Source organism: Micrasema longulum, unplaced genomic scaffold (genome assembly GCF_059751315.1).
Source record: "Micrasema longulum isolate JH-2025_06_02 unplaced genomic scaffold, ASM5975131v1 h1tg002328l, whole genome shotgun sequence".
NCBI lineage: Eukaryota > Metazoa > Arthropoda > Insecta > Trichoptera > Brachycentridae > Micrasema > Micrasema longulum.
Window position 1 is genome coordinate 60520 of NW_028279478.1, and position 15853 is coordinate 76372.

The 15853-nt window shown below is 32.2% G+C and overlaps 3 protein-coding genes across 3 annotated transcripts in view; 2 read left to right on the top strand and 1 right to left on the bottom strand.

The window, feature by feature from the left end:
* The window catches only part of alphaCOP (coatomer subunit alpha), a 32038-nt gene extending 26001 nt beyond the window's left edge, over window positions 1–6037 (bottom strand). Inside the window, exons 1-4 of the mRNA XM_088240021.1 lie at window positions 5742–6037; window positions 3413–3529; window positions 1834–2070; window positions 873–1010 (exon numbers count right to left, since the gene is read on the bottom strand). Of these exons, the coding sequence (XP_088096147.1) occupies window positions 873–1010; window positions 1834–2070; window positions 3413–3529; window positions 5742–5969 (720 nt within the window). The 5' untranslated portion in view covers window positions 5970–6037. The remainder of the gene's footprint in view (window positions 1–872; window positions 1011–1833; window positions 2071–3412; window positions 3530–5741) is intronic.
* Window positions 6038–9122: 3085 nt separating this feature from the next.
* Window positions 9123–15114, top strand: LOC148272457 (uncharacterized). The gene is made up of 3 exons (XM_088240017.1): window positions 9123–9308; window positions 12403–12791; window positions 14217–15114. The coding sequence occupies exons 1-3, from the start codon at window positions 9233–9235 to the stop codon at window positions 14400–14402; spliced, it is 651 nt and encodes a 216-aa protein (XP_088096143.1). The 5' UTR covers window positions 9123–9232; the 3' UTR covers window positions 14403–15114.
* GatA (glutamyl-tRNA(Gln) amidotransferase subunit A, mitochondrial) lies at window positions 9344–11036 on the top strand. The gene has a single exon (XM_088240016.1). The coding sequence runs from the start codon at window positions 9465–9467 to the stop codon at window positions 10983–10985; it is 1521 nt and encodes a 506-aa protein (XP_088096142.1). The 5' UTR covers window positions 9344–9464; the 3' UTR covers window positions 10986–11036.
* Window positions 15115–15853: the final 739 nt, after the last annotated feature.

Genomic DNA, 15853 nt, shown 5'->3' on the forward strand with positions numbered 1-15853 from the left:
TTTCTCTTACAAACTATAATTAATAATAAAAATAACGTGACCTCACTGGGGTTACCCATGCCGAGGACACTTAACAATATACTTTTTACATTTGAGAATAAACAAAGAAGACTAACTTAATAAACAGAGAAAAGTAACAAAATGTTCAGACAGTTTTTAACACTACGTATTTATGTACATCTATATTATTTATATTACAAAACGCGCAGTGAAATAACAAAAACCTAACATAAGCTATATTATTTATATAAGCTATATATACTTGTGGAGCAGTTGATTCAATATTGGTTTCGGCGAATGAGACAATCCATTTTACTTCTACCTAGCTTCACTATCCATTTTTTTATAGCCTTTTTAAACATTTTCTTATTAGTAATTGTTTTAATAGATAGTGGAAGTAGGTTATAAATTTTAATTGAATAATACTCAAAATCCCTTAGTCTGAAAGTGGTATTTGTTTGTATTTGTTTAAGTTGTCTTTGTGTTGAGGATCTGGTGATTATATTATTTGTATGTGATGTATTGTAGGGGTTATGTCTTTCATTCGAGTAGGAGAATTTTTTGAATCTGCATGTGCATTTCTATTGATTTGTAATATTCTAGTGATTTGTTCTGAAGTTTCAGCTACCGTTACAGGAGTCATCTTCAGGGTAAACTATGTGTTGTGTAGAAAAATTGTGTCTATGTGTGCGTCGGAACGAATTCAACTTACATGGGACCATCCAAAAAAAATTTACAATACATATTGACTACATCTAGAATTTTCAGAAAGGTTCATTCTAATGAGGTGTTTATTCAAAAGTATAGACTGTCAAGTGATAGCTCTCACTTGACAGTCTATACTTGCAGTCTAATCAGATTATAATGCCTACCTTGGAATCATTCATCCTCCACAGTTTGACCTGCCTGTCATCAGCAGCGGAAGCGATGAGGGGAATCGTGGGGTGGAAAGTCGCCCAATTCACTCCTCGGTCGTGCCCTTCTAGAACATGCTTCACAACGGCATCAGCCTGAAAGTAACATAAGGTTATAGAAATATGGACAAATGAAAGATCGTAAAAATTTTTATTATAATGAGAAAATACTATTTTTAAAAATTGATTTATTCATACAAATACATACATATTACAAAAAAAAAAGTAATAACGTATCTCGAACTCTATGAGACCAAGAAGCCCTGTGTAGAGTTAGGATACAACGTAATGGAAAGTGGAAGCATGTACATTATTAAATAGCAAAATTTAAAATTATTACATAAACATATATTTCAATGAACATTTGGACAACACGCTTAGTAGTATATAAATCTATGCAATATCTCGCAGCAGTCTTCTGCAATGGTCTCTTCCCTTGGACAAAATCTAAACTTGTACACTCTTTCTGAAAATGGCTTTCCTTTTGGAGTGAGTGACCTGACGAAGAGACAGGTACGTCTCGAAACTGGTAGACATAAAGAGTCGGTAAATGGTTAAATATACTAACATCAAATAAAACTTTTGACCACAAAGTTAATGCTTTAAACAAAAATAATGGTTTTAATACATTTAGAGTATTTTTTTACTTATTTTATTTGGGATTATGAAAGGATTTTTTAATAAAATGTATTACGGGCACTCAGAGCACGACAAAAAAAGCATTTTTGTGAGTTTTTACGTAAGTGCCTGCATTTATGTCTCATGGGATTTATATTTGATATATCAATCACTGCATACATTAGATATTAAACTATCTATCCGTATACAATTAACAGTTTAATCATCAGTAATATAGCGTCTGTTGAAATAACAAAAATTCCAATTTCCGACCATTAAGCTTAAATAATAATTTCCCAACCTGCCCAAACAGGTCCGTGGTCTGCGGATTCCTCAGGTGGTGATGCAGCCCCTGAGGGCCGGGAGCGACGTTCTTTTTCCTCAGGCCGCCCACGTCCCACACCCGCACACTCTGGTCCAGGGAGGCGGATACCACCAGGTCCTCGGTCGGATGGAACTGGGCGCACATCACGTAATGGTTGTGGCCCGTCAGCACGCAGATGCATTGCCGCGACTGCCAGTTCCAGATGCGGATTGTCTGGAAGGAGGGATTCAAAAACAAAACTCGTTTAAATAACATATAAAATGTAATATGTTATTTTTCCAACTGCCTACCCTGTTTGAAAACTCCATTCACGCGATTCAAATTAATAATTATCATTTTTATTCCAACTCCATTGGGCAGGTAGTGTAATACCAATCCACCATTACACCACTACAAAGTATAAAGTAATCAGAAAAAAGATAAAGAATAACATAATTTGTATAAAAATCAAACAGATCAAAAAATTGTAATATTTAAAATTAATTTGAAAAAATATGTAATTGAGAAATTTTGACTAAAAAATTGTATTATTATTAAAAAATTATATTAGTTCTTAAGATGTTATGAACTAACTTAATAAAGCATAAATAAAATAAACAGATATAAATATTAACATATTACAACAGAGATGAAGAACATTTCATAGAAGGTAATTCTAACTCTAACTCTGTTGTAATACATTAATGTTATCAGCTCCCCAGGGAGTTGAATCCAGTCCTTGTCTACTTGTGGACAATCTCAAAATATTGTAGATATAAATATCACAAAATAAATTAAAAACATTGAAGAGAAAATCAAAAATGATTTTAAACAAAAAAAAATCAAGTAGAATAAGGTAATCTATATTTACCACCCTGCCCATACGAACGTACGTGATACGTCAGCGATATTATCGCCCGAACGCAACAAGTCTTATTCGGTACGTCTAGGTACAAAAAAAATACCCGCAACCACAAAAACGTTTGTGATACGTCAGAGTCCTACTCGCCCTACGCATACGAATACGTTATACAGCAAGTTTAGTATTTCGAGGTCAGTCGAAGTTAACGGGTGTGTTTGTGTTTTGTTTGTATGAGGAAGGAATTGGTAAAAAGTCATAATCCACAAGCCTCTTCGTGTTTAGCAGTTCACCTTGAAAGTGTAATGGAAAAATGGCCCAACGAAAGGTGTAGGTGTTCATTTTGAACACCAACAATCGCTGGTTACCTAATTTGAATTACATTCAATCCAAAATATACTTGAAAAAATATTCAATAGCAAATTATTTTAAAGAATTATCCAATGACATCTTACGTTGAGAACCTCTGACTTTGCAAAGGATATAAAAAGGGGTAATTAATTGGTCTATTATTTTTAAATGTTGTCTGGTGGAAAAAAAAACCCGACGATTTTTTATTTACTTTTTGAATAATAGCCCAAAGGTAGGGCGATTTTTTATTTACTTTTTGAATAATAGCCCAAAGGTAGGGCGGTTAAAAATAATAAATACTACAATATATTACAGATTTACAAAATGTAATGAAATGCACTGGAGCCACTTGTGCTTGCAACATACCTGGTCATCAGAAGCGCTGAGTATCCAGGGATACTCGTGGTGGAAAACGGTAGTTCTGATGTAATCCAAATGTCCCAAGAGTGTGAAAATACATCTTCTCAGCTTGTAGTTCCACACCTGCAAAAACAGTTCCAAATTATACTCCTCAAATACAGAAAATTATAAACCCCTATCTCACATATGTAGACAGTATAATAAATTAGATAGATATATTTGGAGACTTGTTAAGCGTTTTCAAAACTAGCGATTTACAATGAGGAAGTTCAGGCTACGGGAAATTAGATATAAAAATGTTTTTTTACACGTGGTAAAAATTAGAGCATTTAATTGTAAGGCAAAGTTTCTCAAAAATATATTAAAAATTGAACGTAGCTATGCAGAAGGTAGCCAGCCTTTGAAAAGTGAAACTGAGATAGCACCTTTGTGAAAAGAGTGAATAATGAAATCTACACAACAGTTGGAATGTTTTTGACTTTAACAAATGATAAACAGTGAATACATTAGTTTTTTTTATATATCACAAACAAGACCCTTTTTATATAATTGACCAGTTTTAATGATTTTTAAAGTGCCTTTTCTAGTTCTGTGGATGTTTTCTGCAAATTGAGAAATGCCGTTTTAGTAATCGACACAATTTTCAGATGGTGACTAATACAGTTTTTTGTATGAAAGCGGTCTGGCTGTTTTTAGCAAAACATAGAATTAACCTTACTGCACCTGATAACATCAATATCTCATTTTTTCAAAATTGCGGACTGGCTGCTTCTTGAGTTTAATTTTAGCATTTTTATGTGTTGTGATAGTTCAAGTGTATTTTGACAGCTACGAGGTTCTACTTTTAAATGTCGGCACAATTCACCGACGACAACTCGTGACATCACAGCGGAGTAGTAATAACGATGATAATACAATACATAAAAAAAAAAAGAATTAGTTTAATAGTCTATTAACAAATAAAAAAATAATTAAAAACCACTTAACTTCATTATTGCCCTAGCTCATATTTTTTAATTACGTGCCTTATGCTTTCATAATTTTAATTTTATTTATTATACATACAATTAAGCCGTACGCGAAATTGGATAAAAAAAAATATTTCTTATACACTTAAAGCATTTAATTGTACAGCAAAGTTTCGGAAAAATGACAAAAAATAATAATAAAAACTAACTACTTAGAACTACATCACAAGTTCTTCTGAATCAACCTAATCAAATTCAAATCGGGGTGTGGTCCCGTGGCTAGTGTTGCAGACTCACGGATCAAAAGTCCGAGGTTCAAACACCCCTCTACCCCATTTTGATTTCCATTTTTTAATAGTGAGTTATTTACGGCCTATTTTGTCGGCCTCGTGGTGTAATGGTCAGCGCGTTTGCGTACCATGCAAGAGGTCCCGGTTCGATTCCTGTCAGGTTGATTTGAAATATTTATTTAAAAGGGTGTTTTCACATAAGAATAATTCATAGTCCCTGGACTGGTATCTGAAGCGTAAGACTGATCAACTCCTTCATGTAACAAAATAATGATCAAGATACGCTGCAATTGGTTTACCAATCCAGTGCCCTATGCGCCATTAGGTGCGGAAAGGGAATGATGTTAATGATGAGCTATTTACAACTCGTTGAATATGGCCACCATGAATTAAATATTTGGGTAAATTATAAGAAGATATTTTTTTAATAAATAAAAAACAATGATAGAGTGCTGTGATAGATAACCAGTTTCCGGAAAGCCAACTCACCAATCAGCCGAACTCACCGACTAGAACTTGTGACATGACAGGCAGAGTAATTTCAAAATTACAAAACTGGAAGTGCTGATACATAAAAATAATTTAAACAAATTTGGGCTTAGATTGATTCTAATAAATAAAACAAAAAACAAATGAACTTCCTCATCAAACTTCTAAATTACTAGGACCAAATTTATTGTGGAGGGAATACATTTTCTGGGAGGAATATGGAAGTCTAGGCATTTACAGGGCTTATGACTTGACATTGGATGGTTTAAGTGGCCACTCAAACACATAAAATAAAGTATAGTTGCATCGTAAATTGCATCATACTTTTTATTATTATATTTTAGTTTAAAAAATTAAACAATACACCATTATTGTGAAAAAAATAACTTTACAAAGCATTTTATAAATTTTTTTTTTTTTTCAATGCTACATAAGTTGCTGATGCGAAATTTTATAAGGCATTTTACACTGAATGATAACGGATAGTAACTGCAAAGTGGCTAAATGTTTAGATTATGATAGTTTGCGCAAACACAAGTATTTTTAATATCTCTTTCGTACGTTTAGTAGTGAAACAAAGCGACATACCTTTATCTTGTAATCGTCTCCGCCCGAAACGAACAGCGGCTGCTGGCTATGGAAACATATTCCCCTGACAGGCCCGTCGTGTTCATCAAACTTCTCCAAAAGTGTGCACATGCGATAATCCCACAACTGGATGACGCCATTATGTAAACTGGCCAAAATCCAAGGCCTTTTCGAATGGAAAGACAGTCCCTTTACCCGTGCAGACTTTGTCTCGAATTTAGTCAACATTTTTTAATTAATCAATGCATTAGCTGACACGAAAATATCGGCGAAATGACAGCTCACAAATAATAGACAAATCAGGAGACACGTCAAATGTTTAGGTCATAGATAAAATATGTTTTTTCTAACCAGCTAAACGGCAACCATAAACGTAAAATTCAAAATTCCTAATTTATTGCCAAAGATTGCCAAACTGTTGGTAGTGACGTTTTCCTCGTCAATATTTTTATATTTGTTATAATCAATAATATTTTTTTTTTTATGGCACCCACGCCAGAATACTAAAACGAATAAGTTGGTTAATTTAAAAGACACGAAACACACACTGTGTTATCTTAAACATGTCTTAAAAACTATATACTTTCTATTATTAAAACAATATTGTTTACCAGACGACGTTTTCATCTTTCTTTTATTCCTGCTCCCACTAACGGACGAAATACGTAGTTTTTCAATTAATTATTCAAACATTGCTTTAAATTGTTTTTTGTTTACCTCCTTTTATATTATATTAATTAAAAAATATGTTGGTTGGAAGAAATGATTGCTGTATAAAAAACGTGTTCTTAACATAGAAAAAAATGGAGAAGGTATTTTTTGTATGTATTTGGAACCAAAAATGCACTTTATGAGTTTTTTCGTTATTGATATCTTTTTCATTTTGGTCTAAGTCGTATGACTTGTTTTTGACGTTGGACTGATCCAATTATCTTTTAATATTTTCGGTGGCCTTCCTAGTAGTCTTCTGCTACAAAGTAATCAGAATTCATGATTTTTACAAGCCTCGTATTTTCCATGTGGTTCAGATGGTCCCTCTTTTATCATAAACCCTGTTTTTGTTATGTTAAAAATACGTTCAGATAGAAAATAAAGATAAATTAATAAAATGTACACCTGTAAATCGTCATGTTCGCAGAATAACGATGGATGTGCGAAAAATGTGACATTGATTTTAGTTGATCTTGAAAAAGTTTTATAAAGGCTTTATATTCCAGGTTTGAAAAATAAATTGTAAAACTAACCGAAGTATCAAAAGACACTTTGCACTTATAGTAAAAATAAAATATGCGTATGGTCAAATTAAGACTTGTGATTTTGGAATACCTCAGGGTACGGTGATACGTCCGCTTTTATTTATTCTCTATGTAAATGATATATTTTGTCAAAATTTAAATAAAAAAATAATATCATAAGCCGATGATACGGTTGTTTTAGTTGAGGGTGTTAACTGGAACCATGTAAATTTAGTAGCTAATGACGTAATAAATAAATTGAAATTATGGTTTTGCCAAAATATATTATCTTTAAATACGGAAAAGACAAAAATCATCCGATTTTTTATTAACAAAACAAATTTAGATTCACTAGTAAAAATAATTATTCACCAAATCAATTGTAACAAAACTAACTACGATCTTACATGTTCAGTACTTGATGCAACAGATAAAATTAAATATCTTGGTGTATACATAGACCAAAACTTAAAATGAAACACCGTATTAGTTAACTAGTTAAACGAATTAGAAAATGTAATTACATATTAGATTAAGGAATATATTAAAAATCAATCATTTAAAAATAGCTTTTAACTCAATCGTATAATCTTTGTTACAATATGGTATTGTAGGATGTGGTGGTGCATATGCCTATATATTAAACCCTTTTAAAATAGTAAAAAGATTAATTATTAAAGTAATTTCAAAGAAACCCTCAACATTCAATACGGAAAGTCTACATAAAATATTTAAAGCTCATACAGTAGACACTCTTTATAAAATAAATTCAGTTAAACAAATTTATAAAGAAGAAAAAATAAAAGAATTTGAGATGAAGAAGTCACTCTGATACTAACATAATATTAAAATTCCTAAATTCTATACAAGTCATAGTCAAAATAGCTTTGTCTTCAAGGGTGTAAAAAAATATAATAATCTTCCCGATGAACTAAAAACTATTAAAAATAACATATCAATAAATAAATTTAAAGTTGATCTAAAAAAAATTTTTGAACACCTGTAAAAACAACATTAAATTTTAATGAGCATGAATGTATCATTGTTTTATGTTTTTTCTTTTTAAATATCTTATGTTTTTATTTTTCTTTCTAATGTACTCGTATTTAAAGTTATATAAACTCCTATAAATAAACGACTAAAACAGTGTAAGTCACTTTCCAAGCACAAGAGTTGGTCTCTTTTTTTTGGATAGTTACAGTGATAACATTTACTAGATGTGTAAAAGAAGATGTGTTTAGAATTTTACAAAAATATGTACCCTTTATGAAATTTATTAATATTTTTTTTATTTTTTTTTATTTTACTTATTACATGAAGTGTATTTAAAAAAAAAAAAAATCCGTTAAATTGAAGAAAATCGCAGGCATCGTTGTTCTACAATCATGACGAAACATGACCGCTTTTGCGTTAAATTTGCCAATTAAATTATTATGTCAATGTTTAGGCCTCACACTCAGAGAATAAAATAAATGTAAAATTATTGTTTGACAGTGGTGTCAAAATTCCTTACTCTAGGAAGCTGTTACCCCCCCTCCCTCCTTTTTTTATAAGGATATTTATTCAAGTGCATGATAAGCAATTGATAATCAGTATCAGTTTAAATGTAGTAGAAGTAACAGCACTTGTAAACAGTACTGTGTAGTGTGTCTTCGCCATTCAATTACTAATGTAATTAAAGATATCATTTTGTAATAATGATTTTGTGTCTAATTATCCAAGACTAGTTTACAATATCCCATGCACAAAAAAGCACGAGCATTATAGTAAAGGAAAGAAAAAAACAATACCGGGAAAGTTTTGATTTCGACTTTTGTTCGTCTCTTTACTTATTTCATGTTTTAATAATTTAGGCTTTTATTTTGGAACATTCTAACAAACGATTGAATTTTATAACAGATAGTGTTTTTTGCGTTTTAAATAAACAATGCTGAATTAAAGAAATCAACTTATTACTTTGTTTTCCATTTTACAAAATACTCTTTTTTAGAAATAGCGTTTGAATATTTGAACTCAATATTAAAATTAGTTTGATGATTGGTAATAATCAATAATGTCTTGATAAAGTGCGTGAAGGTTTTAGAACCACTGTAAACATTTTTCTGAAGTTTGTTGCTGATTTCGGTTAAGTTTGTTCAACATTGTTCAGTTTGTCTATGGATTCAGTTTGATGTTGAAGTTTGAATGTTTTATATTTTTGTTGAATAAATGTTATCATTGGAGATTTTTGTTTCTGATATTTTCGCTCCTTAAAACATGGATAACAATACGGGGTTTCAAGAAATTGCAGACTTTATTCGTAAAAGAAATATAGACGAAACAAGAGCTTTGAGTAAGTTATAGTTTTGTGAAGATTCCTACATTGCCGACATTTTTGAATTTCTTTAACCCTATTTGTCTTTCTGTCAAACTCAAAATGAACTAGCTCGTATTATCGGATAGGTTTTAAATATATCGTTGTAACTTATGGCATATTTTGACAATAAACATGGATAGATTAATTTCTTTAACTATCAGACAAGTTCAAAAGCGATATAAAGATGCTACCACGAAACCTTCAGAAATAATTTTGGAATCTTTAAATAGAGCTGAGAAAATAAAGCCGCTCAACGCTTTTATTACTCTAACATCTTCTAAGGCGACGGAAACTGCTAAAAACTGTGATAAAGATGTAAAAACTAAATTAAGAAAACCGCTATTAGGCATACCGGTAGTTGTTAAGGATAATTTCTGCACGGACGGTGTGCGAACAACTTGTGCTTCTAAGATGCTGGAAAACTTCGTTCCTACATATGATGCGACTGTTGTTTCGAAATTAAAGGACGCCGGTGCGGTATTGATAGGCAAAAGTAATTTGGATCAGTTTGCCATGGGCTCAGGAACTGTAGACTCGGTGTTTGGCGCTACAAAGAATATTTGGGGTTCTGAATTTGACGGCCATCGAAAGGAAAGTGACGAATGGCGGATAGCAGGCGGAAGTTCCGGCGGGTCCGCTGTTGCGGTCGCTTCCGGAAGCTGCATGGCCGCCATCGGCTCAGATACGGGTGGTTCAACGCGTAATCCCGCCGCTTTATGCGGCCTGGTTGGCTTAAAACCTACCTACGGAACCGTATCCAGGCACGGCCTCATTCCTCTAGTCAACTCTCTCGACGTCCCGGGAATATTAGCTAGAAATGTCGACGACTGCTTAGCTCTTTACAACTGCATCGCTGGGCCAGACGATCTCGATTCCACGACAATTAAAGAAGAATTTAAACATATAGACATACCCGACAACTCTGCACAAATTAGTTTGAAAAGTATTCGAATCGGTATACCGCAGGAATATCATTGTAAAAATATGTCACCAGAAGTGCTAGACACTTGGATGATGGTGGCAGAATTGCTAGAAAACGAAGGCGCTCGAGCTAAACAAGTTACTATGCCTTATACAAATGCTTCCATAGCGGTTTACCATATCTTGAACCAGTGTGAAGTCGCGAGCAATATGGCTCGCTATGACGGGCTAGAATACGGCTTACGACCGATGGATTGTAAATCCACGAATGAACTGTATGCAACTGCGCGAGTGCGAGGATTCAACGAAGTCGTTCGCAATAGAATCTTAGCCGGAAATTACTTTCTTTTAACTAAGAACTATGAAAAATACTTTGTAAAAGCAATGAAAATTCGAAGACTGATTAGCGACGACTTCAAAAAGGTGTTCAACCCGGAATCATCTGATTCTGTTGATATTTTACTGACGCCTACGACGATTGGCGATGCCCCAACCTACGGAGAATTCATGAAGAAGAATAATCGCGATCAATGTGCATTGCATGACTATTGCACGCAACCAGCCAATATGGCGGGAGTTCCAGCATTATCAATTCCAATTAAACTTTCCAAAAATAATTTACCCCTCTCTCTTCAAATAATGGGCCCAAATTTATCAGAAAGAACCCTTTTCTTAGTCGCTAAGAAAATTGAAGGATTAGTTAATTTTCCAATGATAAAATTAAATATGTGAAAATGTTCTATTGTTTTTTAAAATTTATTGTTGAAATAAAAGAGTGATTGTTATTTTGCGCTTTTATTTTTTATTAATAATTTTGTGTCATCGATGGCAAACTAGTACCCTATTTCAAATGAAGCGTCACTCACTAATGCCCTTATTATTTTCTTTGCTCATAAAACAAAATGTTAGTTGACAAACAAAAACAATAATATTTTGTTTTTTCACGTAACAAAAGAAGATGTATGAATGTAAAGGAAGCGAGATCTGTATGCAAAGATACAGTGATGTGGCATTTTATCCTCTCTGCCTACCCTTACGGGGAAACAGCGTGATGGTTTGTTTGTTTGATATTTATTTAATTAGCGACCAGTTTCAAAGCTACACAAGCTTCCTATCTTCTTAGTTTTTTTTGGCCTTTTTCACCCCTAACTGGGGTTTTCTAGCCAGTGTCGAGTTTGATATTTGACTTATTCAAATATTTACACATGTGTTAGCATTTAATATTACATACGCTTTACATAATATGTAACTTATTACCATTACAACTTAATACCATTTATAACTACATATTGAATACAATTTTGAATATGTGTTTATTGGGTGGGGACAAGAGAGTTAAAATATGAGTAGGAAATGGGACACTGATATCGGAGAGGTCGGATAGGAACTCAGGATAACAATCATTTATGGGGCATCTAAAAAAACATGATTTAGATCTTCCTCCTCAAGCTGACATTCGCACATGGCTTCTGAACAAATGAAAACTATTACAACAATGCCCAATGTGCATTCTGCATATGTGTCTCAAATTTGTTCAGAATCACTTGGAAAACCAAGGTTTTTCTGTTACATTTGGTTTCAATTGGAAAAGGTCTCTTCCCTTGGCTTGGGAGGAGGCTACCCAATATTCTTGCCATGTGCGAAGTTGCTTATCTTTTGTCATAATGAGGAGATCACCTAATGGTAGGAAATTACTGTAAGCAGGATCCCCGGGAGAGTAATTCTTATATAATTTAAAATATGAGATTCTTTTAAAAAAAACACTTTAACAGGCTCTTCTGTAAAGTTGCCATATGTCAATTGGTAGCCTTTTCCTTTCCAGTGTCGATATGGAGGTAATAAATCAAGTCATTAGTTTATTTTATTTATTTATTCATATACATGTAGTTTATTACACATTATTTGAGACATAAGTCCCAACTCCATGGGACTTAAAGTCCTGTGGAAGTTAAGTGGTATTTTTTGTTTGTGAAGATATGAAGTAAGGAGTGAGAGGGGTTGAAATTCAACCATATGCACTTAGAATTAGACAGGAATGGACCAGAGGAAATATTGTTATTTTATTTTTTTTGTTTTTATTTGTAGCTCTTTTAATTTCAAAGTTGTCTACTTTTACTGTTTTATTTTTAATCGAGCTTTTTTGTTATAGGTAAAGAGCACAATGCGATATCTGAAAAGATGCCATTTGTTTTCGAGGGGATGTCGTCAGAAGTGAAAAAAATCCTAGACGACATGGCCATGTACCAAAAAAACATAAACGTAACGAATCTCAATAAGGAAAGTGTGTTCACAAGTAGCGCAAATCAAATGTTGGACAATTTAAAATACCAGCGACATAGTTTACACCTGACTCAATTGATAAAAAGCAGAGAGCAGCAGAACGACAGGGATAGAAAAGAATTAAATAGATTTAAGGAGGAATTACAAGAAATGAAAGAAGATATTGCAAAATTGCCAACCAGAGAAGACAATCAAAAGGAGGTTGCTGTGGTCAAAGGAAAAGTGGCAAACTATGAGAAGTTTATCAAAGATGCTAAGGTTAGTACATGATTATTTTACAAACAAAACAGCCAATAAACCATCACACCGTTCTACCGTGAAGATAGGCAGAGAGGATAGAATGACATATTACTTTGTCTTTGCATACAGACCTCGCTTCCTCTGCATTCATACATCTTCTTGGTCTTCCTCGTTTTCTGCAGTCATCAAATTTCGTATCGTAGATCTATTTTGGCTGTTCATCATTCGTTTTTCTTGTCCGAACAAATGCAGAACTCCTATCTTGATTTTGTCAATAATGCTATTTCAGCCAGCAAGGCACGGATTTCGACATGTGTGCATCTATCGTACACCTTTTCCACACATACACCCGAGATATTGCATTTTGACGGCATTCAGCCTACTTTTTTCCTCGATTTTCCAATACCATACATAAGGATCGGCACAGGATTCCATTGTGAGTGGCAAATTTCGCCTCCTGCGTCTAACATTTATTTGCCAAGGTTGATTTGAGTACTCCGTGATTTGAGTACTCCGTGATTCACCTTATTTCTCTTTATCTAAACTGCATGCCCACTATGTATATATCTTTTTATTTATTCACTAAAAATTACACTCGTTTACATATTCGATTATTTATTTAATACATTTACCTTTTTTTCTAGATTGTGATTCTATGTCATTATAATTTGATCTAATTAATTTTACTAAGTATTTTTATTGTTATTTATTGTGGCTTGACACGGGCATAGCCTAAAAAGCCTTAATAAGTTCATAAATATTTAATTTTGTAATTTTAAATGAATAAATAAATAAATATTCATGAACCTATTAAGGCTTTTGATAATAATTAACAATAAGAAATACGTAGTAAAAATTTAATTATAATAACATGTGATGCGATAGAATAACAATCCAGAAAAACAAAGTATAAATAATAAATAATCAAATTCCAAAAAAGATAACATAAATAATGATCAGATATAAATTATACAAATTTAGTTACATACATAATCAAATATACAAATTAATAGTATCATTGTAATATAAATGTATAGTTTATGTTATGTTTTTGTTCTTTTATTGTGCATTTTATAATTTAAAGAATATAGGTGTAGATAAATGAAATATTAACTTAAATACGTAGTGTTTAAAACTGTTTGAACATTTTGTTAATTATCTCTGTTTATTAAGTCTTTGTTTATTCTCAAATGTAAAAATATTTAAAAAAAAGTATACTGTAAAGTATAATCCTCGGCACGGGTAGACCCAGTGAGGTCTCATTATTTTTTTTATTGAACACTGACATATTGAAACCATTGTATAAATTCTATAATGTGTTTTGTTTTTATGAGAAAAATAAAACTCAATTATTAATTTTTCTTTATAATGGAAAAAAAAAACTAGGTTATTTTATACAGCAAATTCAGTGCCGTCTTAAAATGTTTTTTCTCTTGTTTACAGAAAAAAGAAGAAAAATTATACATCACACCGGAAATATCGCGAGATTCCTTTGAACAATTACTTAAAGAGATGGATCAATTGCTTCATGAGAGAGAGCAGTTAAAATCAATTTCTGATAATATAACATTAGCTAGGAGTTCTAAGAAAGATCTTCTGAAATTGAAGAATTCAACCAAACACATGTGATTATAAACATCGTTATATTTATACTATTGTTTATAATCACATGACAATCACATAATAATTTCGTACTAACATATGGTGGTACAAAATTATTGTACATAGAAATATTAACCATGATCTCAGATGTATCTCTTATGCTGCAGAATTCTATGTATCAAGTGAACTGAAAAAAGGCCATGTATATAACAAACACATTATCCGTCAATTATACTATAACTACATATTTCGTTTATGTAAAATCACTAAAACGACCACTTTCAGAACATGATTGTTCGTTTGTCAATGGTTAAAAATAAACTATCACTAAATATTTTAAATCTTACCAAATAACAAAGAGATTCCTATAATTCAACATCTGCTAACATATGTTCAGTTTTACGCCCAGGCTACAGTTTCTCAGAAAAGAATCAGGTTGTGGTCTCGTGGTTAGTGTTGTGGACTCACGGATCAGAGGTCCGAGGTTCAAATCTCACTCTTCTCCAACTAAATTCCCATTTTCTAATAGTGAGTTATTTACAGCTCGTTGAAAAAATTGAAACATTTGACTAAATCAGAACTAAAAAAATAGTTATATTATGGTGTGATTTCACTCCCTTATGGGCTGGAATCCAGTTTTTGTCCACAAACATTTGGACAAATATTGTAAAAATAATTTTCAAGTTAAAGTCGGTGAGGTTTTCTGTCATTTAAAAGTAGAACCTCGTACTTATTAAAACGTAGAAAAACATGGCTACCGAAGAGTCTAAAACCGGTAATCCCAGCACGGGAAAGATCCACCTCTCTCGGTAGGCTGACCAACAGACCAATCATCCTCCCCACAAGGCTTTTACATACATGAAAGTTATATAAAATAAGAGTATATAAACAGCATAAAAATTAAAAAATACAATATAAAGAAACAAAAGATAGAAAAGTGTTTAGAAGTTGGTATAAAAAAGAAGATGAGTATATAAACAACATAAATAAAAAAAACAATATAAAGAAATAAAAGATAGGAACAGTGTTAAGAAGTATAGTTGGTATAAAAATAAAAAGATGAGTGTATTAACAACATAAATTAAAAAAAAAAACAAACAATATAAAGTATTAAAGTGTAGAACTGTGTTAAAGAGGTTTAGTTGGTTTAAAAAAATATATATATAAATATTTTTTAAATAAGCTAAAGAAATGCAGTTAAAGGTTTAAAGCAGCTAGGTACATAATGTTATAAAATACAATATGAACAGAATATTAAGTTCAATTTGATATGGAACATATACATTGATATTTAAAATTTACAAGACTCACGTTAAAGACATCAATGTTGTTAGCATATTGGTTCGCGAGTACATGCAACCGCATTACTGGTGAATTCGCTCTGCAATTGGTCGATGATATACCGCAGTAGAACAGATATACTGAAAGAGATCAGTTTGTATGTTCGCAATAATTATACTAGAGCGAGATCTCACGCA